Source organism: Rhinatrema bivittatum, chromosome 2 (assembly GCF_901001135.1).
Source record: "Rhinatrema bivittatum chromosome 2, aRhiBiv1.1, whole genome shotgun sequence".
Classification (NCBI taxonomy): Eukaryota; Metazoa; Chordata; class Amphibia; order Gymnophiona; family Rhinatrematidae; genus Rhinatrema; species Rhinatrema bivittatum.
The window spans coordinates 765,070,626-765,098,300 of NC_042616.1; the positions used below are offsets into that span (position 1 = coordinate 765,070,626).

The 27,675-nt window shown below is 43.8% G+C and overlaps 1 protein-coding gene across 1 annotated transcript in view; it reads right to left on the reverse strand.

The window, feature by feature from the left end:
• The window catches only part of WASHC5 (WASH complex subunit 5), a 205,789-nt gene that overhangs the window by 27,530 nt on the left and 150,584 nt on the right, over window positions 1–27,675 (reverse strand). The window contains 2 exon segments of the mRNA XM_029592012.1: window positions 5,569–5,665; window positions 15,596–15,725. Of these exon segments, the coding sequence (XP_029447872.1) occupies window positions 5,569–5,665; window positions 15,596–15,725 (227 nt within the window).

The window sequence follows — 27,675 nt, forward strand, 5'->3', positions numbered from 1 at the left end:
CCCCTCCTTCCGCAAGGCAGCCGCTACCACCACCATGATCTTGGTGAAGGTGCGCGGAGCCGTTGCCAGCCCGAACGGGAGAGCCACAAACTGGAAATGTTGATCCAGAATCTTGAACCGTAGAAGACGATGATGCTCCCGGCGAATGGGGATGTGGAGGTAGGCCTCCGTCAGGTCCAAGGAGGCCAGGAATTCCCCGCGATGCACCGCCGCGATCACTGACCGCAGCGTTTCCATGCGGAACCGAACCACCCGGAGTGATTTGTTGACTTCCTTCAAGTCCAGGATGGGCCGGTAGGATCCGTCCTTCTTTGGTACCACGAAGTAGATGGAATAATGGCCCGAGCCCACCTCTCCGAAGGGCACGGGCGCAATGGCGCCTATCTCCCAAAGTCTGTCCAAGGTCAACTGCACCGCCCTTCGCTTGGTGTCCGAGCCGCAAGGGGAGAAGATGAACCGTCCCTTTGGAGCACGGACAAACTCCAACGCGTAACCTTGTCCGATGGTATCCAAGACCCACTGGTCTGAGGTGATCCGCGCCCACTCCTCGTAGAAGAACGCCAGCCGCCCCCCAATCCTGGGGACGGTGGAGTGGGCGAGCTGAACATCATTGTGAGGACTTGGGAGAGGGTTGTCCAGCTGTGGGAGCGGGACGCGCGGGGCGGCGCCCGCGAAAGGAGCGAGACCAGGGCTGAGACCTGGGGGCAGAGGACCTGGCTGCCGCCGGTCTGTAGTTCCTGTAGCGCCGTTGCGCCCTGGCTCTGGTCCGAGAGGACGAAAACGCCCTGGTGGATCGATATCTGTCTTCCGGCAGGCGATGAACCGCGTTTTCCCCCAGTGACTTGATGATCTGATCCAAATCCTCCCCGAACAGAAACTTACCCCTGAATGGCAGGGAGCCCAGACTCGACTTGGAGGACGTGTCCGCCGCCCAGTTGCGGAGCCATAGGAGTCGACGTGCCGCTACCACCGAGGCCATGGAGCGGGCAAGGACCCGAAACAGGTCATAGGAGGCGTCAGCCCCATACGCAACCGCAGCTTCCAGCCTATCCGCCTGGGCGGCCTCCTCGGCCGGTAGCACCTGAGAGGTGAGCAGCTGTTGCACCCAGCGAACTGCACATCACCGCCTGCAACCCTACCGCGGAGACCTCGAAGACCCGCTTGAGGAAGACTTCCAACTTGCGATCTTGCGTATCTCTTAAGGCCGCTCCCCCCGTCACTGGGATGGTCGTCCTCTTCGTGACCGCTGTCACCGCGGAGTCCACTTTAGGTACCTTGATGAGATCTAGAAAATCTTCCGGCAGCGGATACAGCCTCTCCATGGCCCGGCTGCCCTTAAGGGAAGCTTCCGGGGCATCCCATTCCCTGGTGAGAAGCTGCAGGAAAGACTCGTGAATGGGAAAAGCCCGAGCTCTCGGCCTCAGGGCTGCCAAGACCGGATCCACCTTCTTTGAGGAAGTGACTACAGCGGGCGCTACGGGAGCGGGCGGCTCCGGCGGTGGATCGAGGTCCAACTCCTTAATAATTTGTGGAAGTAGGTCATCCAGCTCTTCCCGCTGGAACAGACGCAGCGTGCGCGGATCGTCACCCTCTGAAGTGGAGTCCCCTTGACCCGGATCCGCAGGGTCCGATCCAGGGGAACCTGGTCCTGTCCCCGCTGCCACCGAGCCCACAGGGAGCCGGGCGCGAGCGGGGGGTAGGGGGGCCCCCACGCCCGCCGGAGCGGGGGGGGCCGGAGAAGGTAGCGAGGGCCGCGGTATCTTGTGTGGAGGAGGTCCCGTGGGAGCATCAAGGCCCTGCAGGTATGCTGTGTGCATCAAGAGGATAAACTCCGGGGAAAACCCCGGTCTACCCGAGGGGATCTCCGAGGAGGGGGGCCCCGGGGAACCCTGCCCCTGCGGGACTGTCTCCGGGTCCGATTCCGGAAGCAAGAGTGGAGGAGAGCCCTCTGTATCCCCGGCCCCCAGCGCTGCCTGTTCCCCTTCAGGGCGCAGTGTATGTAAGATGGCCGCCGTTCCTGCCAGGAATGGGGGAGGGGCCGGCCCACGCCGCCCGGGCAAGCCTGCCAAACGGGGGAAATCGGTGAGGGACCGCGACGTGCCTTCCCCCCCGGGGAGGCACCTCGCACAGATGCCCTCCCTCGAAATCCGCGAGCCTGGCTTGCCGCAGGCCGAGCAGCGCGCCGGCCGCGGCATCGGAGCCGCCAGTAAGAACAGCCCCGGCAGGCAAAAAACCACCCGGCAGAGCCTCGGGGGGGGGGGGCCGTGAGACGGAGCGCCGCTGCGGGAGGGCCTGGACGGCCTGCACAACCCGCCGAGAACGAAAACGGCACCGCGGGGGGGGCCTTCCTGGCCGTGCGACCCGCCGACGAAGATCTCCCTGCCTGCCCCCGCAGCCCACGAGGAGCAGAGAAAATGGCCGCGGGCGAGGGAGAGAACGCGGAGAGGCCGGTCCTACTGGCCTCCGCGAGCCCCTCCGTCGAAGAAAAGCTGCAGGGAAAAGAGCAAAACAACACTGTACTTACCCCGCTCGCAACGAGAGAAGAAGGAGAGAGCAGACAAACACAGAGGGAAGCCACGCCTCCCAATTAGAACCCTCTAACTCTTTTTCCTTTTTTTTTTAAACAAACTTGATCCAAAAAGAAGTAGGCAGAGAGAAAAATCAGATAATAAATACAAGAAATACCTAAGGTAATCGGGAGCAACCCAGATTCCCTACTCGCATCTGCTGGAGTCAGAAGATACTGAACTCCTGCAGAGGGGGTAGTAGTACTTATGGTGACGCCCCCTCAAAGCTTTGACTGACTCCATCTGCTGGATTGGGGACATAACCCACTGTCTGGACTGATCCAGGTACGTACAGGGAACTACAACAGGACATTGCCTCCTATCCCATGACTTTTTAATCTTCTCAGGAGATACTCATGAGGGAATTTGTCAAATGCCTTCTGAAAATCCAAATATATTACATCCACTGGCTCACCTTTAACCCCTTCAAAAAAATGTAGCAAATTGGTGAGGCAAGACTTCCCTTGGGTAAATCCATATTGGCTGAGACCCATTAAACCATGCCTTTCTATATGTTCTATGATTTTGTTCTTTAGAATAGTTTCTACAATTTTTCCTGGCATTGAAGTCAGGCTCACCAGTCTTTAGTTTCCCAGATCACCCCGAAGCCCTTTTTAAAAATTGGTGTTACATTTTCAGAAACAATAGACGATTTTAATGATCAATTACAAATTACTAATAATAGATTTGTAATTTCTATTACTCTGGGGTCTATACCATCTGATCCAGGTGATTTGCTACTCTTTAGTTTGTCTATATGCCCTATTATATCTTCCAGGTCACTGTGATTTTCTTTAATTCCTCTGAATCATTATTAACTACCAGCACGGGAATCTCCCCAACACCCTCCATAGTAAACACCAAAGGAAAGATTTTGTTTAATTTCCTCTATGGTGGATATACCCCATTAGCTGGGGGATAATACTTAAACAAGGGCACAGAGTTTTGTACTACAAGAGCTACCCACCCAAGCCCTTCTTCTTCCATCTAGAACAAGAAAAAAATATATATATCCTTCTGGAAACACTTGAGAAAGAACAATCCTTATCTTTTATCAACTAAGTCTCCATGTTGGCCAGAATATCCAATCTATCATCAACAATTAAATTAAACAGAAAGCTTGTCTTAGATTTTAAAGAACAGTCATTAATTAAAGCAACATTTAAACTAAACTTTTTCAGCTGTTTAGTTTCACCCAATACTAACTTTATAATATAAAACAGACTTGACTGCCATCAATAATTAGATTTTTTTTTTTATCTAAACACCCATACAACCTCCATTCCAAGCATGTGTCTCCCACGGCCAATAGCCACAGAGATAAAACTGGCCTTAGAACTCAAAGTGTGTGGTCCAAGTCTCCCAGATCAGATGAATTACACACCCCCCAAAACTGAAGACACAATTTGCTGCCGTCATCATGCTATCTTCTTTGATGCTTAAGGTTGCTTTTTAGGTAACCCAAATCTACTGACATTAAGCTGAATAGACAGAGCCAACTCCTTGGGACAATTCAATAAAATATGGGGTGCAACAGCTTTCACAATCCACATTAATTTCAAAAGATGTTGCAACACCTATTGCACAAAGGGACATGGCTCTTAGGCAGCGGTCTACCTAAGAGATAAGCCCTTTAAGTAGTTCCAACAGTGATGTTAGTCAAGGGGAGGAACCCAGCACCTCCATGAGAAGTAAAAGTAGCATCTAGCAAGTAACGCAGGTCAAAAGAATAATCACTGGGGCTATGGAAAGCTTGAAACAAGCAGCCAGTTCTGTAACAAAATGCAGAGTGCAACAGTTAGTAAAACAGCTTCTCTTCTGCCCCTTAAGCAGTTCTAGCAGCGATGTCAGGAAAAGGGAGGAGCCCATCCCCACCCCAGAAGTAACAGCAGTGTGTAGCTGGTAAAGCAGGTCAAAAGAATGATCACTGGGGCAAAGGCAGGGCTTCCCAAACGTTTGACCAATGTGTCCTCATTTTAGTACTTGAAAATTCACATGACACCAGGACAACAAAACCAGATTAGCAGAGGTGGCATCTCCCTCCAACAATCACTCTCCCCACATTCCAGCTATCCTTTCTCTCAACCTCCTCTCTCTCAACTTCCTCCCCTCCACCTAATCCTCTTTACATTTCCCAGTTCCTTTGACCTTCCCAGCCCAAGCCTCCAGCTGATGCTCTCTGAGTACCAAGCCCTTCTTTTAATCCCCAATTGATCCTCTGTCATCTCATCTCTCTCACCCCATTACCCATTCCAGCCTTACTATTAACACCCATCCTCTCTCTTACCTCCCAGCCTTTCACTCCAACCCTTCTCCCACATCCCCCCAGCTGACCTCCTTTCTTACATCTTCTAGTTGATCTTCTGTCATTCACCCTCTCTCATCCTCCACAATCAATCCCTCCCTTCAAATAGCCTCTTCTCCAAACATCTCATTGGCCAAAGCAAAATTTAGCTTTGTGTCCTAGGATACAATTGGTGGGAAGAGAAAGCAGGTGAATGACAGGGACAATAATTTTCTCTTGGGTAGGTTCAGTGGTAGGTGAGAGAGAGAAGCAGTGGCACTCTCCAAAGTCCCATGCACACTCAGCCTTCCCCTCCCCCTTCCCCAGGTCAATAGCGTTGTGCAACCAGCAGCGGTGTTTGAAATGAAAAGTCAGCACAGGGTCTGTGAGCTGGTCGCAAGTTTACAGGCCCTGCAGTGGCCTTGGCATCTCCTTGTACAGTGATTCCTGTTACCATAAGAAACTCGTGCCATGGCAGTGCCACTGCAGGGCCTGTGAGAGTGCGCTGGCTCCCAGGCCTCATGCTGACTTCCACTACTAAATGCTGCTGCTGGTGCCTGAAGAGTGCCGCCGTTTAAGCCACTTCTGAACCTATTTGGGACCCACGGTATGGGAAGCCCTGGGCTAAGGAAACCTTGAAACAAGCAGCCGGTTCATCAGGGATGCAGGTAGCATAATGCAGTGTGCAACAGTTAGTGAATTTAATGTATACTGTACCGAGGTTTTTGTTGTAATTGAGTTTAGGCAACTGGGAAATCAAAAAGAGGAAATTCACAATGGGAAAATGCGACAGTCGTTTCGTGGTTATGTATATCTGGGAAAAAAAAAAAGAAAAAAAAAAAGAATGAGCCACAAGACAACAGGGTAAGATTATAAACTTTGATTTTCCTTGGTTCTGAAACTAAATTGCACTGTGCCACTGCAAAACCCTGGGATGGTAGACTGCTAACCATGGGCAAAACTACTTGGGCATAGCTTCTAAATGCTCCGAATGTTCATTTCATCTCTTTTAAACACTCACTAATTTTTTTTTTTTTTGGGTAATTCAAAAAGTGTATCAAACCTGCACCCTGCCCAAAATCACCAGCAATTATTCTTTTACTTGCCTCCCAGAGCCATTACTAGATCTGCTCCTCGTCTAGACAGGTTTAATTCTAGCAGGAGGCATGACTGCTTCTGCACGGCTCCATTTATGTAAATAGAGGGATGCTTTCTTAACCCTTGTAAATCTCCATTCTTGTTTTTTTTCAGACAGTAAGAACTCCAGACCTCCTTACTGCACACAAAACACAAGCCTTACAATGTTTATCATGTCCCTGGATTTAAAAAAATAAAACAAAAGTCCTGCATCCTTTCACAATGTATGTCTAGTGCATTCATAAATAGATTACCACCTGCACTAGGAAGAAAGTCTTTAAAATAAGTCAATAACCTTCAATTAACCCTGATTTTACTGACTGACTCATTTTAGTCCTCTTGCTGATCATTCACTAACACAACATTAATCACCTGGTTATCAAATCTAAAAGCCATAGATTTTAAAAGACACCTAATAAATAATTAATAACCCTTGGATTGAAACATACCTACTTTAAAACTTTATCAATTCAACAAATTAAGACGCAGACAGAAGACCAGCAGCGAAATGGGGCCTTCCAGACTTTTGCACTGAATGTCATAGGTAGGATTATCTGCCTGTTGGTGAGAGGCTGAATGTATGTGTGCAAAATGCTCCTGGCTCTCAGGAGAACGAGTCCGATCAGGGGAGACCGGAGGGGGGAGACCTGCAGGAGCTGAGACAGAGAGAGGTGTATAGAGAAGACCTTCAGGGACACAGAAGAGCACAGGGCTCAATTTGTGGGGAACTGCCTGGAACACAGTTCCACCGCTTCTTTTCAATCTTAGAGCAGAAGGGGGGGTGGTTTCCGTTTAGCCCTTCTTCAGGCAGTCTGCAGTGAAGAGGAGAGAATAAGGTGAGACTGGAGCAGACAGAAGTCTCTCTGCTCCCTAATCTAGCCCTTTTTCTCCTGTTCCTCTCCCCTTCTTTTCTACAGGAGTTGCTTACCTGTAACAAGTGTTCTCCCAGGACAGCAGGATGTAGTCCTCACATCTGGGTGATTTCACTGGATGGAGCCCTATACGAAAAACATTTCTGTCAAAGTTTCTAGATCTTTTGACTGGCACACTGAGCATGCTCAGCATGCCATGATCCCTGCAGCCACAGGGGTCTCCCCTTCAGTCTCATTTGTAGCAAAAAGGTGCGAGCAAATAGAGCATAGCGTATGGCTTGAAGCTCTAGGAAGTTGATTTGAAATGTTGCTTCAAGCTGTGTCCAAGTACCTTGAATTTGAAGATTGTTCACATGAGCTCCCCACTGAGAGGAAAGGATCACCTTGCTGGTGGCTGAAAGGAATCAGTAAGTTTTTGCTTGGGGCATTGTCTTTTTTAAGAGTATTGGGGCGAAGTTAACTATTTGGGAATATTTAGTGTGTTTGTACTTTTAATAGTCAGTAAGACAGCAAATAAACAGAAGTTAGTTTGTATTCTTGAATAGTCAGTCAGTAAGGCAGCTAGTAAGCAATAGTTAGCGTGTTTATTTTTAATAGTCAGTAAGATAGCTAGTAAGCAGAAGTTAGCGTGTTTATTTTTAATAGTCTGTAATTAGCTAGTAAGCAGAAGTTAGAGTGCTTGTATATTTAAAAAAAAGAAAAAATTAGCCAGAAGCTAGAAATAAGCTAGGCGCAGTGTATACCTAAGTAAAACGGTTGAAAAGTTCAGTTCAGTTACTCACCTTAGAAAGGTGTTGAGGTAGTGGGATTTGGTTTGATTAGGTACCAGCATTTGTTAATCAAGAGAGCAGTGAGTCACTCTGGCTGACTAACTGAAGTTAGACTGAATTTTACAGTCTGGGAAAACAAGCATGGGGGTAACTAGCTGATGCAGCTGTTACTACCCTTAACCAATAAGCCTTATACTTGTAATGTAAATCCAACATTGCTCTCTGCTTCAACGGCAAGAGATAACGTGGAATTGGACTCAGACAGCAACCAACAAAAGCACTTACTTTAATGGTTTGGGAAATTAAGTATGATGGTAACTTGTAAGGCATGGCAGTTGCTATCCCCTGATGATACCTTTTTGGCTGGTGCTACCAAAAGCTTGCTGGGCACACTGGATGGACCCATTTGGTCCTTTTCTGCCATCATTTCTATGTTTCTATGTTAAGATTCATTGTGATATGACAGACATTTTATTTGCGACATTGGATGTGGAAGCATTCTATACTAGTATTTCTCAAGTTATAGTAGCTGTTTCTTTTTTAGAATCATGACCGTGTCCACACAGGAATCCTACAGAATTCCTTAATGTCATCTTGGAAATAGCATTAACAAAAAATTATTTTACTTTTGAGGGCTGTTTTTTCAGCAGATACAAGGGACGGCCATGGGCACCACCATAGCCCCAGATTTAGCGAACTTATATATGGGACATTTTGAATCCACTTGCGTCCTTTTCAACATCAACAGATCATCTATAAACACTACATAAATATTTTCATCCTTTGGTGGGGCAGTAGAGCCTCCCTGACACAGATGTAGTGTACTTGGATTTTCAGAAAGCGTTTGACAAATTTCCTCAAGAGAGGCTTCTAGGAAAAGTAAAAAGTCATGGGATAGGAGGCGATGTCCTTTCGTGGATTGCAAACTGGCTAAAAGACAGGAAACAGAGAGTAGGATTAAATGGACAATTTTGTCAGTGGAAGGGAGTGGGCAGTGGAGTGCCTCAGGGATGTGTACTGGGACCCTTACTTTTCAATATATTTATAAATGATCTGGAAAGAAATACGACGAGTGAGATAATCAAATTTGCAGATGACACAAAATTGTTCAGAGTAGTTAAATCACAAGCAGATTGTGATAAATTGCAGGAAGACCTTGTGAGACTGGAAAATTGGGCATCAAAATGGCAGATGAAATTTAATGTGCATAAGTGCAAGGTGATGCATATAGGCAAAAATAACCCATGCTGTAGTTACACAATGTTAGGTTCCATATTAGGTGCTACCACCCAAAATAGAGATCTAGGCGTCATAGTGGATAACACATTGTGTCATGCCTCCCGGCCGCGGGCAGCCGCGACCAAACCCTCCTACCTAAGTCGCGGCATCAGGGGCCACTGCCGCCACCACGACAGTGTCAGGAAAGCATCGGGAATAGCCTCTCGTCCCCACTCCTCGGCGCGGTTCCCGCAGGGATTACCGGCGGGGAAAGCGCCCCAGGCCTCTCTTCGCGGCGCCAGGCCACTCTGCAGGCATCCCCACAGGCAAGATGGCTGCCCTGCCCCTAGGCGTGAGGCCGCGCATCCTTAGAAAATTTAAAGGGGCCTCGTCCTCTAAATTACCTTCATCTGCTCTTGATGGGCCAGGCGCAGAGAAGTATATAAGAAGCCTTCCTCCAGCCACTCCTTGACTTGGCAACGAGTCTGCTCGCTCCGGTGAGTCTCCTGGTGCCTCGGGTTCCTGGTTCCTGCTTCTTCTTGATGATTCCTCGGTGTGTGACTTCGGACTGGCAAGCGGTGATTCCCTGGTGTGTGACTTTGGACTGACAAGCGGCGATCCTCTGGTACTTGACCTCTGACTTCCTCGACGGACCCTCCATCCTTAAGGGCCCACCTAAGTCCCAGCGGTCCTCTTATCATTTTGGTTGCCCTTCTCTGTACCTTCTCCATCACAATTATATCTTTTTTGAGATGCGGTGACCAGAATTGTACACAGTATTCAAGGTGCAGTCTCACCATGGAGCGATACAGAGGCATAATGACATTTTCCGTTTTATTCACCATTCCCTTTCTAATAATTCCCAACATTTTGTTTGCTTTTTTGACTGCCGCAGCACACTGAACTGACGATTTCAATGTGTTATGACCAGGAGGGATGTGAACCCTTGGACCGACGGGAGGTTGGATAGACCTTAGGAGATGTCTCCTCAGGTTCCCCCGTCGGGTGGCGAGGCGGAGCAGAAGCTGGAACTGGCTGGGTCTTCGCCGCTGGGGCCTAGATGGCCTTTGGGAGGATGAAGAAGCATGAAGTTGGTATCAGGGCCAATTGGATCTTCGCCACTGGAAACCCGTGGTCCCCCCCACCTACTGGCAAGTCTGGTTTTGGATTTGTGGAGTGGCTGCTGTTCTCTAGATAGATTTCAAAATCCAGAGGCATGGCCGGTTTGAAGGGGTGGCTGAGGTCTGGATAGTTTGGGCTGTCGTGGATGTCCTCTCTGAGGTGGTTTGGTTGGTCTCACGCAAGATGTAGGTGGATAGTACCTGCGTGAGCGGTAAAATGGTCTCCTGGGGTCCCTTCTCGTGGTTCTTCTGGCAGAGGAGGGGGCCTCTGTAGTAACCGTGGACAGCTGATGCAGGGTCTCATGGTTGTCTTTCAGTTGAGCCACTGCGTCCTGTATCTTGTCACCAAATAGATTTTCTCCAGTACAAGGCAAGTCAGCAAGTTTGTCTTGGACCTCTTTTCGTAAATCTGATGCTTTAAGCCAAGCACACCTTCTGGCACTGATTCCCATCGCTGATAAGTGAGAAGCAGTCTCAAAGGAATCGTAAGCAGCCCTTACTTCATGTTTTCTCGCCTCAAGACCTTTTTGTAGTATGGTATTGAGGTTGTCTTGATGTTGTTGGGGGACAGCATCAGCTATTCCCTGAATTTGTTTCCAGAGATTCCTCTGATATTGTGTCATGTAGAGTTGATATGCAGCTATGCGTGACACTAGCATAGACCCCTGAAAGATTTTTCGACCTAAGATGTCCAGGAAATTTTAGTCTTTTCCAGGGGGAGATGAGGAGATAGGGCGCAGTCTCCTGGCCTTTTTCTGTGCGGATTCAACTACTCCTGATTGATGGGGTAGTTGAGGCTTTTGGAATACTGGAGTATGTTGGACAAGATAGGTTGCATCTGTCTTCCTATTCACTGGTGAGACAGTGCAGGGATGCTCCCAGAGACGACGTTGGAGGTCCAAGAGTACCTCATGGACTGGAATCGCCATAATTTCTTTGGGGGCATCCACAAATTGTTTTATGACGGGTGTCTTCCTCTGTGACCAGATCAAAGGGGGTTGTCTCTGACATTTCTTTTATAAAATTTGTAAAGGAGACGTCTTCTAGAGGAGACAGTCTCCTTTCTTCCGGAGGAGATGGTTCTGATAGTATGTCCTCCTTAGAACTGTCAGTGTCAACATCCTCCCATAGGTCATACAGGGTCTCTGACTGAGATCCCAAGGGAGGGAAAAGGGCTGGTAGTGTAGGACATGTTGTCATCGACAGATCCCTCAATGGAGGAAGCAGTGGCACAGATGAAAGTTTCTGCGGCATTGATGCATCGAGGGGAATCGTGGGCGTCTTGGTCCCGAGAGCCCTGGCGGATCAGGAATCTGTTCCAGCATCGGTGGACACGGTGCTGGAAGAGGACTGGAGTCCGTGCCTTTGTCTTCCAAGGACCCCAGAATGGGTATCGGGGGTTTCAGAGACTCTATAGGTTGTCATGGCATCGATGGCCCAGGCTGGGTCAGAAGGGCATCGATGAGTGTGTCGAGGCAGTGGAGCAGCGATGTAAATATCGATGGCTCCAGTGTCAGTGCCGGCATCGATGGCTATAGGTTCCGGAGGGCATCCAGGACCGCCTGTCGGACCAGTATGTCCAACTCCTCCTAGGAGGCAGGTATCGGTAACACAGCTGCAGGGGGAAGCAGGCTAGGCATAACTGGCATGTCCACAGGTGTCTGTGGGGGGCTCAGTACCTGGCACCGATATCGGTGGGGATCGCCTCGGTATCTTGGGTGGAGAGGAGGTTGGAGGCTCCTCTACCCATGTCCTCTTCGCAGTTGGCTCGATAGCCATCAAGGCTGATGCGGTATCGGTGCCGGTACCGGGAATGGGATCACGCCGGTTCTGGAGGCGATGTTTCCCTCGATGCTAGGTCCGGTCTTTCTCCGGCACCGAGGAAGAGGATGCCGATGCCTTAGATGGTGTCGGTGACGGATGGTCACCGCTGCCCTGGTGCTCCTGGCGAGGTTTGTCAATGGGTTTCTTCGATATTCCTGCCAGTGATGACTGAGTGTTCGTCGATGGAGTTATCTTGATTTTAAAAAGGGACTTCATCTTGTCCAGGCGGGCCCAGCTGCCCTTCAGGGTCATTTGGGCACAACTTGGGCAGCGACCAATATCATGTGATGAGCCGAGGCACAGCACACAGACATCATGCGGGTCAGTTATTGACATGGTATGGGGACACTCCGGACATTTTCAAAACCCCGTTGCCATGATGAAGAAAAAAAGGGACCACAAAAATGGTCGATGGCATGTGAACACCAATAGCAAGGGGAGCAGGAACCGAACAGAGATAGTGGATTTTTACTCACCAAGCGATGAAAAACAATATCGCGATGGGAGACCCCTATGAGGGAACTTTTTAATGAAGTAATCTTCAAGTTTTTTCCATGAGGAAATATTGTGAGAGAATCTCTCAGAGCTCCTAACCACGAGGCAAACTGCAGCCTGGAAAAAGAGAGACTGAAGGGAGACCCCTGTGGCTACAGGGGTTATAGCATGCTGGGCATGCTCAGTGTGCCAGTCAAAAGTTCTAGAAACTTTGACAGAAAAGTTTTCCGTGATAGGGCTCCGGCCAGTGATGTCACCCACATGTGAGAACTAACATCCTGCTTGTCCTGGGAGAAGGGGTGATACTGAAGCTGATGCTGCAGAGCAAAAGAACAGACACAAAGAGGGATTGAATTAGCATAAGTTTGAAACTTATGTGCAAAAGTGACAGCTGTCAAGGCTTTAGCGTAGGCCTCGTTAAAACAAAACATTTCAGAAGTTTCAAACTTGTGTTAATTCAACCCTTTTTTGTGTCTGCTAACCATGGCTTAATTTTTGGTGGAGAAACCCAGAATGGCAATCTGCCACCCTTTTTTAAAGACACAAGGAGAGAGGGCAAAGCTGGGGGTGTAAATCAGTTCTGGCTCCCAAATGGAATTGGAGCAGAACTGGGTGTGGCAGGATAATTTCTAGCCCCCCAGGCCTCAGAGAAAGCAAATCAGGGAGAGATGGAGCTGCTTACCATGAAGGCAAGGGCAGTCAAATGGCCTTGATATTTATGCAGTTTCCCGGCACAACTGAAAGGAAGGTCATGAGAGAGGATGGGCAAGAGCAACTAGAAAGGTCAGCCCCACAGTGTCTACAAATTAAGCCCTGGTAGAGTTTTGGACGCGCTAATCAGGGGCTATAGACTCGCGTCCAAAACGCGTGTCCAATCTCATGTTAAGCCATGCGCTAGACAGCATGATGGTGTATGGAAAACTATGAAACTCTCTATCCACCACATCCTTAAAATATTTATCCATGTCTATAACTCTAAGATGTCATTAGTCCCAACTCTCTGCAAGTCACTGTCTCAATATAATCACTGCAAAATACTGAAGAGAGCTTCACCTGCCCTTGTTCTCTTCCAGGACCCAGCACAAAATTGCTCCACAGGCGTGAATAATCGAACAAATCTGGAGATCAGAAAAAGCCACCGTCCATAGACAGCTGGCCCATTTCTGCGATCAGCCCATTTCTGCGATCAGTCTACACCCCACACCTACCCCCTCAAACTAATTAAGGAATTACAAACCTCTCACTTAACTTCCTGCTTTTAAAACATGTTACTTAGTACAAGTCACACTTATCACCTCACCCCAATGACTTTTGTTTTCACGTCTATACAACTTTGTATAAAACCATTATACATATCAATTTATTGCTTGAATCCCTTGTACATATCTTATCCCCATGTGTCTGTTTTCACCCTCCCCCCGCCCCCCCCCTTTGTCATGACTACCCCTACCCCTCCCTCCCTAAGTTATTTAGTTTCTTGCTCTGTTACTGCATTAGTTTCTTGCTCTGTTACTGCATTTATGTTACATACTGTTATTTGTAAAGGCTTCTGCCTATATATCTTATGGTTGTAAGTTACTTGTAAACCGGCACGATGTGCAAACGGCTGTCGGTATATAAAATTAAAAAAATAAATAAATCAGAGAACTTACTACTTGCTACAGCCTAAAAAAAGAGAGACCTGGAACAGACACTTCCAAGTTAAAATATTATGGCATATATGGATTTTATTTCTAATTTATATATTGCATTTTGAAGGCATTCTTTAGAGCAATATCCGCAGGCAAAGCAGGTGTCACCTGTGGAAATTGATGGTCTGAAAATGGCCCACCGTGTATGTGGGATAAAATTACGCATGTAGTTCCATAAGGTGCGCATTTTTACCTGCACTTTAGTGGAGGACATTCCCTGGGACGGGAAAAGGTGGGGAGGGGAGGGAAAAAAAAATCACTGGATTATAGGATTTTCAACTATGGCTTTGTTTTTCCAGGGAGAAAGTATCCACAGATAAGCCAGGGGAAAATCTCCACAGGTGCTTTTTTTCAAGGACAATTTTCAAAGGAAAGGTTACGCATGTGCTTTCTCTGAGAATCGATACAAAGACCGCGAATAAAAAACACCCAAGGACTTTGCAGCAAAATGGGAAGATTAAAATTTCTCCCCTCTCTTTTACCGAGATATGTGATTTTGAAAAGTATTTCTAAAGAAAAATAAAGAAAATTAGAAAAATAAAGAAAAATGTTGCTCATCTAGTATTTACAGTCCTCCACGGAACTTCTCAACCTTGCTACAGTTGAAAATATTTTTCCTTCTCGGTTTTTGCAATTTCCTCTCTTTTGCATGAAATATTCCTAACCTTTCTTACTCATCTATTGTAGTGACGGCCTTAGCTGGGAGCCACAGATCACAGCTACCTCTGGAACCTGCTAAGCACACACCTTCGTTCCGGCCAGTAGGTGTCACCACTGAGGAAAGGCTGGCACTCCCTCCCACACTTCTCCTGGGGCAGTGAATACTTCCACTGGCCCGGGAAATAAAACCTGGACACAGGAAGAAAATTTGGGTCTTCTGCACAGCAGTGCATAACAGTGCTACTGAGCCCCCCAGGCCAGCCTTCCTCTTTTGCCTTCGACCCTTTTCTTCTTACCTCTCCAGCATTTCTCCAGAATCTAAACCAAGCATTTGCACAACATGGTATTCAACCTCTCGGTCAAGTCCGAAGTAAACTAATATGCCTCTTCGATTTCTTCCCCACTCTCTCTTATATTTATTGTAACATTTTGCTGTCTCTCTAATTGTAATTTTAAATTGATCTGTCACATGCCTACATAACACAAAATTTGTTAAAAGCCAACCTACAAAAGGCAGTTGATTAGAGGTAAGACCAAATATTTTAAGATACAAGCCACATCTTAAAATATTCACCTACTTCATTGGATTTATTTTAATCAATCATATTTTTTATGGGTTAGCACGTTCCATGTACATAAAAGATACCACATAAAATTGCACCATACTGTGCAGTATTCTATCTGTGACGTGAATGGATTACGTGTCACCAGTACAGTTAAACATCTTCCCTTACTTTGAATACTCAATCTGCATATTTAGTAAATGAAAATGCTTGTGTTATTTCCTGCTTTCACAGACAAGGATTAGAAAGCGGGACAGAGAAAAATATTTGTAGAAATGTTCTTTGGCATTGTCAGCATCACAGTTCCAAACCCAGAGAAATGACTGACTGAATGCATGATGGCAAACGATACAATTAATGTTAGAGAGGGCTATCCTGGCATGTGCATCTAACCTTGTTTAATGGGTTATGAGTTCCTGCTGCCTCAAGGTAGGCTGCGATTTCATAGAGGAGTGTGTTGTCTTCTTTTGGATAAGGCAGCGAAGGATCTTGGTAATGGGCTTCGATGTCTGCTAAAATTGCCCTAAATAAATAAAAATGAGAAATAAGCCATGTTAGAGAGTTTGCATAACAGATGCAAATATTGAACATATTAATGAGCCTGTCTGTAAGATGTACAGAAAGGACACAATATTCTGATTCACCTGCAGCTGCTCCTGATCATGAGTGCAAAAGCTTTACTACCTACAAACCATTCACATGGGCGTTTTAAGCTAGGAAGTCAGCCAGCAATAAACAACGCCAAACAGCCAAGCACAGAGCATGGACCATTTCAATAGGATAAGATCCCTGAAAAATCTGGATAAAAATGGCAGAGGCCCAGTCCCCACCCACAGCCAAATTCTATGACCATGATCCTCATCAGCTTGCTCTGGCGGGGAAACATGGGCAAATGCCCAGATAATGAGTGAGATTCACAACTGGGAGCCTGGAAAACAATTCCTCAGTGTGTCTTCTATGATGATGCATTGCTGATAATGCAGGCAACTATCAAATTGCCCGCATTGCTGCAAAGACCATGGGCACAATTTACCTGTGCATCTTTGCACCAATTTTCAGGGCATTATTACGCATATGCGTTCACTTTGAAAATGATCCAAGGAAAAAAAGGACCTGCAGAGACATAAGAATGTAACAAATGCCATGCTGGGTCAGAGCAAGGTCCATCGAATCCAGCATCCTTTCTCTCAAGCGGCCAGTCGACTCACATCTATTTTATCTGTGGGTACACTTTTTTTTTTTTTTTTTGACTAAATCGACACACATGGTTTTGAAAATCCAAAACTATATGTGCTGTTTTCTTCCCTGATATAACCCTGCCCCAGGAATGCCTCCTTTCCAGTGTGGGTAAAAGTACACAGGTTGTGGAATTACAGGGGTACTTTTAACTGGTTAGGGGATTGCCAATTTTCAAACTGCCCTATTACCAGTGCAAGTAGCTATTTATTTATTTATCGAGTTTTATATACCGTCATTCGGTTTCGCCATCATAACGGTTTACAAAAAATACGATGTTTACAAGGTTAAGGAGGTTAACATAGTAAATAGCTTTGGAATCACATGGGTAAACAGCTTTGGAAAAGTGCCTTTGTCATTCATTACCCCTATTTGAGTCAGGACACTCTAAGGGTCTGATTTACTAAAGGCTTTTTTCTTACAGACGTGGAATGGGAGATTAGCTTTAGAAAATCTGGATCTAAGAGGATAATTTTCAAAGCAATTTACTTGGGTATATTGCCTTCGATGAGAACAGTGCTAGGGTACTTTGAAAAGACTTTCCTATGAACCTATTATTGCTGCATTGTGAAAATCACACTGACCAAACTTGTAAAAAACTAATTCAAGGTGTAACATGACAGACCATACTAAAATGCTAGAATGTAGACCAAAAAGTATGTCAAGTTTAGTCTTAAATTTCGTTCCTACCAACTGGGCTCTATTTACAAGAAATCACATGACTTACAAGAATCCCAACACATTAAAGTATATGATAAAATTATTAAGAGGAAAATGCAATGAAAACAAACAAACAAACTAACTCATAGTAACATAGTAATGATGGCAGAAAAGAATCAAATGTTCCATCCAGTCTGCCCCAAAAACTTCTTATGGTAGTTTCTGCCATGCTGTACAGGTTACCCCCATGTTTCTCAAGGGTAGCAACTGCCTCTCCATGCAGTTATCCCCAAGCCTTATGATAACCTATAACAAATTTATTGCTGGCAACATTTTTTTTTTAAATCTATTTTTATTAAGATTTTCTAGACATAGACCAAGATGGCTGCTGCATAAGAGCACGCAAGCACTTTGACTCCGAGGGCAAACTTTCTGATTTAAGCCTTCTCTTTATCTCTTTCGGGAAAATCTTATTCAGCAAAATGCCACACACAAAGAGAAAGGCAAAAATACGCAAAAATATTACCTCAACTCCAATTTCCGATAGAAGGTAACCCCGGATCGAGGAAGCATTTGTGAGGCCTACTAGTTTGAAGCTGGAAGGAGGAGCAGACTCTACCACCTTGGCAGAAGAAACATCCCTCAGTCCTGGCATGCCTAGAACTCCCAGCCAGCCGTCTGGAGCTCCCCAAAGATCAGAGGAAACACTGAGAAGACAAGCTACTCCAAGGACCCCTGTTGCCCCAAGAACTGACAGCGGAATGCTGGACATTTCGGAGAGTCCATTTCAGGGCTCCACAGGCTAGAGGGAGGAGGTCCAGCAAGAAGGAAATGCAGACATGGACGGGAAAGACCTCCTGGAGGTAGGAGTGAAAATTTTGGATACTTATGGAATGTATAAATCTTCATTGATTACACTGGCAAAAATTACACTAGAAGAGATCTGGAAAGTTTTATTATCAATGGGTAAGTCTATCAACACTTTGACTATGATGTTAAAAGAAAATATCAGTAAAGTTCAGAGCTTTGATAAGATAATAAGCATGGAAACATCTATAAAGGAAATGGAGTCTCAAATAAAGAATGTTAAAGAGGTTCAGACCAATTTAATTAAATCAGAAAATCGACATTCAAATAAAATGGAGACTTTTGAAAATGAGTTGAGAAGGTCTAATTTAAGGTTTCTAAATTTTCCTAAGACAAGATTGATACCTCCTAAAGATCTGTTCAAAAGTTACTTAATTAATATTCTGAAATTTCCTGAGAATACTATATCAGCGATATAAAAAATCTATTATTTACCATCATTCAAGGATCAGAAGGACGAAAAGAATGGAATACAAGGATTGGATCCTGTTCATCTATGAATCTAACTAGATGTTAGAAACGTCTTATGAAATGCCTATAGTGAACAGGGCTACACTCTTGGTGACTTTTACTTTTATATCTGAAAGAGACTCTGTACTACGATTGCTTTTTCGTAATTCTATGAAGCAATTTCATGGTCAGACAGTGCGAGTTTTTCCAGATATTGAGAAGAAGATAACTCGAGAGGAGAAAAAGATTCTTGGGTATGAGAAGTGAAGTAGTGTCAAGGGGAGCCAAATTAATCTTCGGTTCTCATGTATTATTGTTTTTCAAAATGCCAAGTATATTTTTGTAGATCCAATACAATTGTGTGAGTATCTAAATTCAAACTCCTAAAGTGATTCCCGAGGGGGGTGGAGGAGGCCAGTAAAAAAGATAGTAGGAATATTATGCATATCTGTTATATGTTAGTACTTTTTTTGATCTGCTTCTGTGAATCTTGGTTCTCCCTCCATCCTATGATATATAGATTTATTCAATTTTCCTTTAAAAAGAAAAAAAAAAGCAATTTATGTATATGCTATTTTCTTTGTTTCCGTATTTTTCTGTGAACATTATTCCGATGTTTTTGTTTGAAAATTCAATTAAAAAAAAAAAAAAAAAAGAATTTCTAGACATAAACACAACCATAACAGTCGAAAGTAACAACAAACAGATATTTCCTAAATCCCTCTCTACTATCAGCCCCTCTCCAATCCCCCCCTTCCCCCCATCCATTTAACCGGGGCTAGCAAAAGGATATATTTCACAGAGCCCATGGTGAATAACTACCTTGGGTTTTATCAGAAGAGGAGTGAATAAAAATATCAATATAAATAAAGCATGGTGATAGTAGAAAACATAATAAAGTTTACAGAGTGTATATAACATGGGGAAATATAGTCCAAGAAAGCAGACCAGACTCGTAACATTTTATCAAATCTCTTTGTAGAACAGGTTCGGGCAGCCAGTTATTCATGTGTAAACAGATTTATCATTTTTTGAAATTAGTGCTCTATATTAGGCCCCTGATTCCCCACCCAACCTGCCAGGATCACTTTCTTGCCCACTAAACCAGCTTTTGTAATAAATAGAAGAGTCTCATTTCCCCCAACGAGCTTATGTCGGTTTAGGGGACCCAAATAACCAAACATTTGGATCTAATGGTAACTCTTCCTTTAGGAAGGTTGCATAATTGCAACTGACATTTTCCCAAAACAACAGGAATACTGGGCAGTCCCGAAAACAATGATAGTACGTGCCAGTACCACTGCGGCATTTTGGACAGAACATTGACAAGCTAATTTGGACTTGGAACGCTCTTAAGGGTGCGAGATAAGTTTGCCATAAGAATTTATACTGTGTCTTATGCAAAATAACATTGTTCGTAAGGATCTTTATATAAAGGAAGCTATTCTTAAAATCAGGAAAATAAATACGGAATGCTGACCATTCTTGTCCATTTCCTATATAAGCCCTGAAGCAAGTTTATTGCTTCCATGGAGAACAGTAGTTTGGAGAAGTGGGAAGCCGAAGGACGTTGCTTTTTCCCCATTTGTATTATCTCTCGGGTTTTTTTTTTTGTTTGCTTGGTTTTTTTTTAAGAAGAGGCGGACTCTTGAAAGGAAATCAGTCTATCCTGAACAAAATGCCACAACTGCAGGAAGGCAAAAAAATCCACCTGTGGCAGAGAGAACTGTTGTGATTCTTGATAACTAAAAAACGGTCCTGAGGAAGCTACAAAAAGTTGAAATATGTTAGTAAGACCCTATCGGTGCCATCTTTTAAATACTGATTCTCCGATTCCCAGCTGAAATATTCCATTATATACTATTGTTATTAGGGATGTCAGCCTACTTGGGTGCTGAGCTAGTCTACACAACTGTAACCAAGTTTTCATGCAGGTACGAAGAAGCATGTGGGAAGGCAAGAGGGGAGGAACAAATTTAAGTTCAAGTTAGAGAAGGAAGTTTAAGGAGGGGACGTTATACCAATCTAGGAGATATTCATATGGTGTGAAGTGAGAAGTAGGGAAAATCCAATCTCCCACATACCGCAAGTTACATGCCAGATTGTACAGCAATAAACTTGGGCAGCCCAGATCTCCCCCATCCAGGGATTTCATCAGCACTTCCATGGGTATCCTAGCCTTTTTCCCATGCCAGAGGAAAATTCGAAGAACCCGGTTGAACACCTTATGATCATGTTTAATTATCCAAAGGGGAACCATCTGGAGGACGTAGAGCCAACTAGGGTGAATTAAACATTTTAAAAAGATGTATTCTGCCTATTAGAATTAATGATAAAAAAAAAAAAAAGACTTCCATCTGTCAAGAGAGCCAACTGTACTGGTGTGCAGGCCTAGTGAGGAAGATGAGAACATCATCCGCAAATTCTGCCACTTTAAGCCCCCGCGTAAGGAGCCTTCAAAGACCTTAATATCTGGGTCAAGCTCAATTTTCCTCACGACAGGATCAATGGATAAAATATAGAGCACGGGCGAGAGGGGACAACTCTGACGTACACTTCTTTGTATCAGAATATCTCCTGTCAGATACCCATTAGCAATAATGTGAAAGACTGGGTCTGCATATACCAATGAAATCTACATAAAAAAAATCACCCCTGAATCCATATTGGTAGAGAACCAAAAAAAGGTAAGGCCAAGATACTCTGTCAAATGCCTTCTCCGAATCAAATCCAATGGCCAAAGCTGGAGTTCCCCAGGATTGGCATAATTTCATGGCTGTAAGAAGTTTAATAATATGAGAGTTGGCCTTTCTCCCCTTTACAAAACCAACTTGGTTAGTAGAGATTAACATGGGCAGTAAGACTTTAGTAAGGAGTTTCAGATCGCTGTTCAGCAGAGAAATTGGTCGATAGGAGGAAGGTAGTAATAGATCTTTTCCCAGCTTCCATAATACAATAATATAAGCCTTATTAAATGCATCTGGGAAAGATTTGTTATGCAGACTGTCTAAATAAAAATTTGTTAGAGGGACAAGTAATTGTGAACGTAAAAATTTATAGAAATCGTATGAAAAACCATCTGGTCCTGGAGATTTGCCCAATTTAGCAGAGCTGATAGCCTATAATACCTCAAAAGTTTGGATTGGCTGAATAAGAAAATTCAACTGGGTTTTTGAAAGTTGTGGGAGTGGAAGATTATCAAAGAAAGCTGCTTCCTTCTCGGCCCCTCCTGAGATATCAGCCAGGTTAAATTTATTTATTTATTTATTTAAAACCTTTTATATACCGACATCCGTTTGCACATCGCATCGGTTTACAAGTAACATAATAACTTTATTTATTTATTTATTTTATTTATTTAAGTTTTTTTATATACCAACATTCAAGACAGTAGTCCCATCATGCTGGTTCACAAGAAACAGGGGTGCAATTATAATAAAACTTTACAATTTGAACAATAGTGCAGAAAAGCAGTTACATATAACAAGGAAATCAATAACTTGGAGTGAGAAGGAAAATGAAGATCAGATAATTATATATATGTATAAATAACATTGTATAAATAACATTGTAAGAGGCGAAGCCTTTACATTGAACAGTAACTGTGATATTAAGGAAACAAAAACAACTAAATAAATATGGCTATAATTTACAAGGAGTAGGAAGATGGCTATAATTTACAAGGAGCAAGCACCTCTGGAGGGGGTGCTGCTTAGGTGAATGGGAGGCAAAAGGATATTTACACAAAGTTTAATAAAGATTGAGAATGGCATTATATAATACTATTTGACAAACAATAGGTGGAATTACATTAGGAGCGGAGGGAAAGGAGGGGGAAAGTAGAGATGAGTAAGCACGATAGGAAGATAGGGTGAGAGGTGAGCGGGGGGGGGGGGGACGACTGAGGATGGATCAGATAACATTCGGAGAGAGGTTCATGTTGGATGGGTAGGCTTGTAGGAACAACCAAGTTTTTAGTTTTTTTTTTAATTTAGGGGTAGAGGATTCAGTGCGTAGGTCTGGTGGCATGGAGTTCCAAAGGGTGGGACCGGCTAGAGAAAAGGCTCTGTTCATTGTGGAGGTGAGTTTTGTTGATTTGATAGAGGGGGTACGGAGTGTTCCTTGGTGTATGGAACGAGATGGTCGAGTGGATGTGCGTAGAAGTAAGGGAGGGTTGAGCCAGTCAGAGTTTTCATTATTGAGGCTTTTGTGGATGTCACATAAAATATCTGAACGACCTCACAGATATCCGCCTTTTGGGAAACCATTTCTCCTTGATAGCTTTCATACGATATACAAAGATTTTCCCTTTAGCAGAACGAACTAAATTGGCCAGAAATTTCCCGGCTTTATTCCCAAATTTAAAGAAGTTATGATCCGCTACCTGCAAGGATCGCTGAGCTCGTGCTTGAAAGCAGAACATTACCAAAATTCTATAAGTAGCTCTGTGCACCTCAGAGGGATCCTTTACTAAATCTGCCTTGGCCATCTTTAATTGAACTTCCAACTGTAGAATATGCTTATTAAGGCTTTTGTTTCTGGTTATTAAATACAAAATGATTTTCCACCTGAGTACCACTAAGTGCAGAGTCATGCATTTGGAGTGCGGTAATCCAAAAGAGTTGATGTGATAGGGGATGAAAGACTGATATACACAGACCAAGAGGGGTATCTTGTGGTAATACTGTCTGGTAATCTGAAGATGGCAAAGCAATGTGACAAGGCAATAGCTAAAGTCAGAAGAATACTGGGCTACATAACATAGAAACATAGAAATGACGGCAGAAGAAGACCAAACGGCCCATCCAGTCTGCCCAGCAAGCTCCACACACTTTTTTTTCATACTTATCTGTTTCTCTTAGCTCTTTGGTTCTATTTCCCTTCCACCCCCGCCATTAATGCAGAGAGCAGTGATGGAGCTGCATCCAAGTGAAATATCAAGCTTGATTAGTTAGGGGTAGTAGGGGTAGCAACTGCCGCAACAAGCAAGCCACACCCATGCTTATTTGTTTTACCCAGACTATGTTATTCAGCCCTTATTGGTTGTTTTACTTCTCCCCTGCCGTTGAAGCAGAGAGCTGTGCTGGATATGCGTGAAGTATCAGTTTTTCTTCTCCCCTGCCGTTGAAGCAGAGAGCTATGCTGGATATGCGTGAAGTATCAGTTTTTCTTCTCCCCTGCCATTGAACATAGAGAAAGGAATAACCAGTAAGAAAAAGGAGGTGATAATACCCTTGTAAAGTCCTTGGTGAGGCCTCACCTGGAGTACTGTGTTCATTTCTGGACAGAGATAGGATGGAGGTGGTCCAGAGAAGGGTGACAAAAATAGTAGGGGAGGCTCCATCAAATGACTTAAGCAGAGGTTGAAACATCTAAATATATATACTCTGGAGGAGAGGAGGTGCAGGGGAGATATTCATCAGCACATCTCCCTCGATCTACAAATCCCCCTCCAAGTATACAACTCGACAAGACCGACCAGAGATGTTCACAGAGGCGCCCTCAAAGTTCCCCCTGCGAAAATGACCAGACACATCACCTTAAGAGATCGTGCCACCTCCACAGCTGGCCCTTCCCTGTGGAATTCCATTCCTACAGACCTCAGACTGGAACCCTGCCTCTTAACTTTTAGGAAAAGACTTAAGACTTGGTTATTCAAGCAAGCTTTCCAAGACACAATCTAATAACACAAGTCAAGGACACATTCCAAGGACTCCACAAAACTCTCAACCACTAATCATGCCTTTTGTACATAGCATTTAATTTATTTATACCGTTTAACCGTTTATTCTTTCCTATCTCTTCCTTCTTCTCCAAGTTCTGCTACCCTTGTTATTTGTAACTGCTCCTTCGGTCACCACAGTTCGAATTGATGTATTTAATGCACTCCCGTTCCATGTAAACCAGCAAGATATGTTTTCATGATTGCCGGTATATAAAAACCTTAAATAAATAAATAAAAAATAAATAAAATATGATATAGCCCTTCAGAAAGGTTTTAATGATGCACAATCGACAAATCTTTTCTGTTGGTAAGAAGTCAGTAGAACTAGGGTCATGAAATGAAACTCCAGGGAGGATAACTCAGAACCAATGTCAGGAAATATTTCTTCACGGAGAGGGTGATGGATGCCTGGAATGCCCTTCCAAAGGAGGTGGTAAAGACAAAAACAGTGAAGCTTTTCAAGGGGGCATGGGATAAACACTGTAAATCCCTAAAGGCTAGAGTATGGAAATGAGGAAAACAGCGCATTGTAGTAATTTGCTGGTGTGGTGGTTACTACTCTTAACCAACAAGCCTTCATACTGATGCAACTCATTATTGCTCTCTCCTTTTAACGGCAGGGGGAAAAGTGGAAAACGGGAATTAGTTTTAGATGACCAATAAGGACATGAATTCTACAGTCTGGGAAAACAAGCATGGGGGTAACTTGCTGATGCAGCTGTTACTACCCTTAACCAATAAGCCTTATACTTGTGATGTAACTCCAACATTGCTCTCTGCTTCAACGGCAAGAGATAACATGGAATTGGACTCAGATAGCAACCAACAAGGGTCCTTACTTTAACGATTTGGGAAACTAAGTATGATGGTAACTTGTAAGGCATGGCAATTGCTGTCCCCTGATGATACCTTTATGGAGGAGATCTGTATGGCGTGGCTGGTGCTACCATAAGCTTGCTGGGCAGATTGGATGGACCATTTGGTTCTTTTCTGCCATCATTTCTACGTTTCTATGTTAAGATTCATTGTGATATGGCAGACAGAATCTTGGAACATGACCAAATATTGAATTTTATTTAATTATGATGTTGGTATCCTATTTTTTTCAATTATTGGAACACTGGTAATTTGATCATTCCAATATATTTATTTTACATACCCTGGTCATCCTTCTTGCTATACTTATAATTTAAACTGTTTCTCATAAAGTATGACAGACTCCCTTTCAGGACTGCCAATATTGTTTGATGATAATGGACAGAAGCCTGCAGTAATATGATATAAACTTCATTAGCCAAACTGGATGAATTGAAACTGAATTGACAAACTGACTGAAAGACAAAGAAACTGGGTTGCCCTGCTCAGAAGTACCGTTGCCCTGCTAGCAATATTAAATATATAGTACCCAGAAACTCAAGTCTTGAACCCAACTGATTACTAGATACCCATGCTAACATCAGTATCTCAGCTCTGAAGATAAAAACAAATCACATTTCATCCAGTTTATCAATAGACAATATTATATTACAAAGTACTTTTCAACAGATTCATGTTGTATTACAAGACCACAAGCTGACATTAAGAATTACTCCCCACACCTGCTGCCACAAAAGAAAAAAGCCAGGATCCATGCCTTACCCATTAAAGTTTGCACCCTATTGTAAGACCAAGACGTAGATGACTGCATTGACCCCAGAAGCCCAGAACATGGAACTGTTCAAACAGTTTTCAAAATGATACTATAAACCACACCCTTCTATTCAGCTGTACAGCTACAAAGACTTGACCATTGGGGTCCACGCCAAACCATTTGCTCTATTTACTGCCCATTCAGAGACTAGGTCACACCGAACACAAATGAGGCATGCTTGAATCCCACTTATCGGGCGCCTCAAGGTCCGGTAGATAGGCCTTGTAAATCCCACTTCTGCTGAATGCTCCAATTCTACTGGAAGGGGTCCATCGGGGCCCTGTGACAGACAAGTGCATGCACCCTGATAAAGTCTATTTTCCTAGACAAGATGTGACTAAATACCACCTTTCTTCATTCTGACTCACATCATCATAGCAATGCCTGTTACTGGAAGAAATGTCCATCTAACAACTGCAATCCAGTTATAAAAACAAACCAGCTCACTGGATTTAATCTAGTCTTTTACTTTGCAGATAAAAATCTGGTATTTATCTTATACCAATGAATTATTCATATGCCCCCCCCAAGTCAAGCTTTTTAATTCAAACATTTATTTTTTTGTTTTTATTATGCAAAATTTTATTTTACACTTATTTATTATGTATTGTATTATTTTTAATTTTATATCTTTTGTATAAACGTTTGTAATTACTTTGAGAGGATGACTTTGAAGTGGTAATTAAGTTGAAACAAATAAATAAATAATGAAATATACAAAGTCCATACAAAACACAAACTAGAAACACAGAACAAAATAAAACCACCAAAGGAAAATGATGCCCATAAACCATTCCCGTCATTCCCCATCCGACCAAAATTGAATCAATGGCTATCAACTCAGAGAAACAAAAATGCAGCCTATGAAGAGCCACTGAAACCCACATCAGTGGACCTCTATCTTCCACAGGAACAGACACCAACCAAAACAAGAGTCTAACCATAAGAAAAAATACAAGGCTTTACCTTCTTTCTAAAAGTAAGATTTTCTAATTTGCCTTGGCTTGACTGCAGCCAACAACCTGGTAAATTCTAGTTCAATTTTTTTTCCCAAGGGGGGCGGGGGGGCAGATCCTCTCATGATGCAAAACGTTGGCATCAGAATCTTAAATTTTGCTTTCTCTAACCTTGAGGACTAAGTTTTCCTATTTTTAAATCAGGGTGTATTAGTATTTATTTTATTTATTTATTTTTAGTTTTTATAAACCGACGTTCCTGTATAAAATACATATCACACCGGTGTACAGTGAAGTAAAAACTGTCGCCACGTGGGCGGCTTACATTATAACAAATAACAATTAACATTTTAAATAACATTATAAATACATTTAACATTTTTAACAGATAACATAAAGATTAGAGGAGAGGTTACAGTAAACAATCGGGGTTGATTGAGATTCAATGATGAGCTCTTCAAGGGCTATGGACAACAAGTGGGTCTGGTCAAAGGCTAAACTGAAATAGTATTAGCTCATCCTGCTCTTAGTTCTCCGGGAAAGCTTGTGTGAAGAACCAAGTCTTTAGTTTCTTTTTGAATGTATTATGGCAGGATTCAAGGCGAAGGTCTGTAGGGAGTGAATTCCAGAGTGTGGGGCCCGCTGTGGATATTGCGCGTTTCCTTAGAGCGGTTTTTGCCGGCTGGGTGGTTAGCATGTTCTTGTATGCGCTTCTGGTCGGTTTCTTGGAAGTATGTAGTTGGAGTTGGTAAGTTAAGTTGAGAGGCGCGATGTTGTGAAGGGCTTTGTGTATCATCATAATGGTTTTGAAGTGAATCCTATATTTAATCGGTAGCCAATGGAGCTGCTGAAGGATGGGGGTGATATGTTCCCTTTTTTTGGTGTTTGA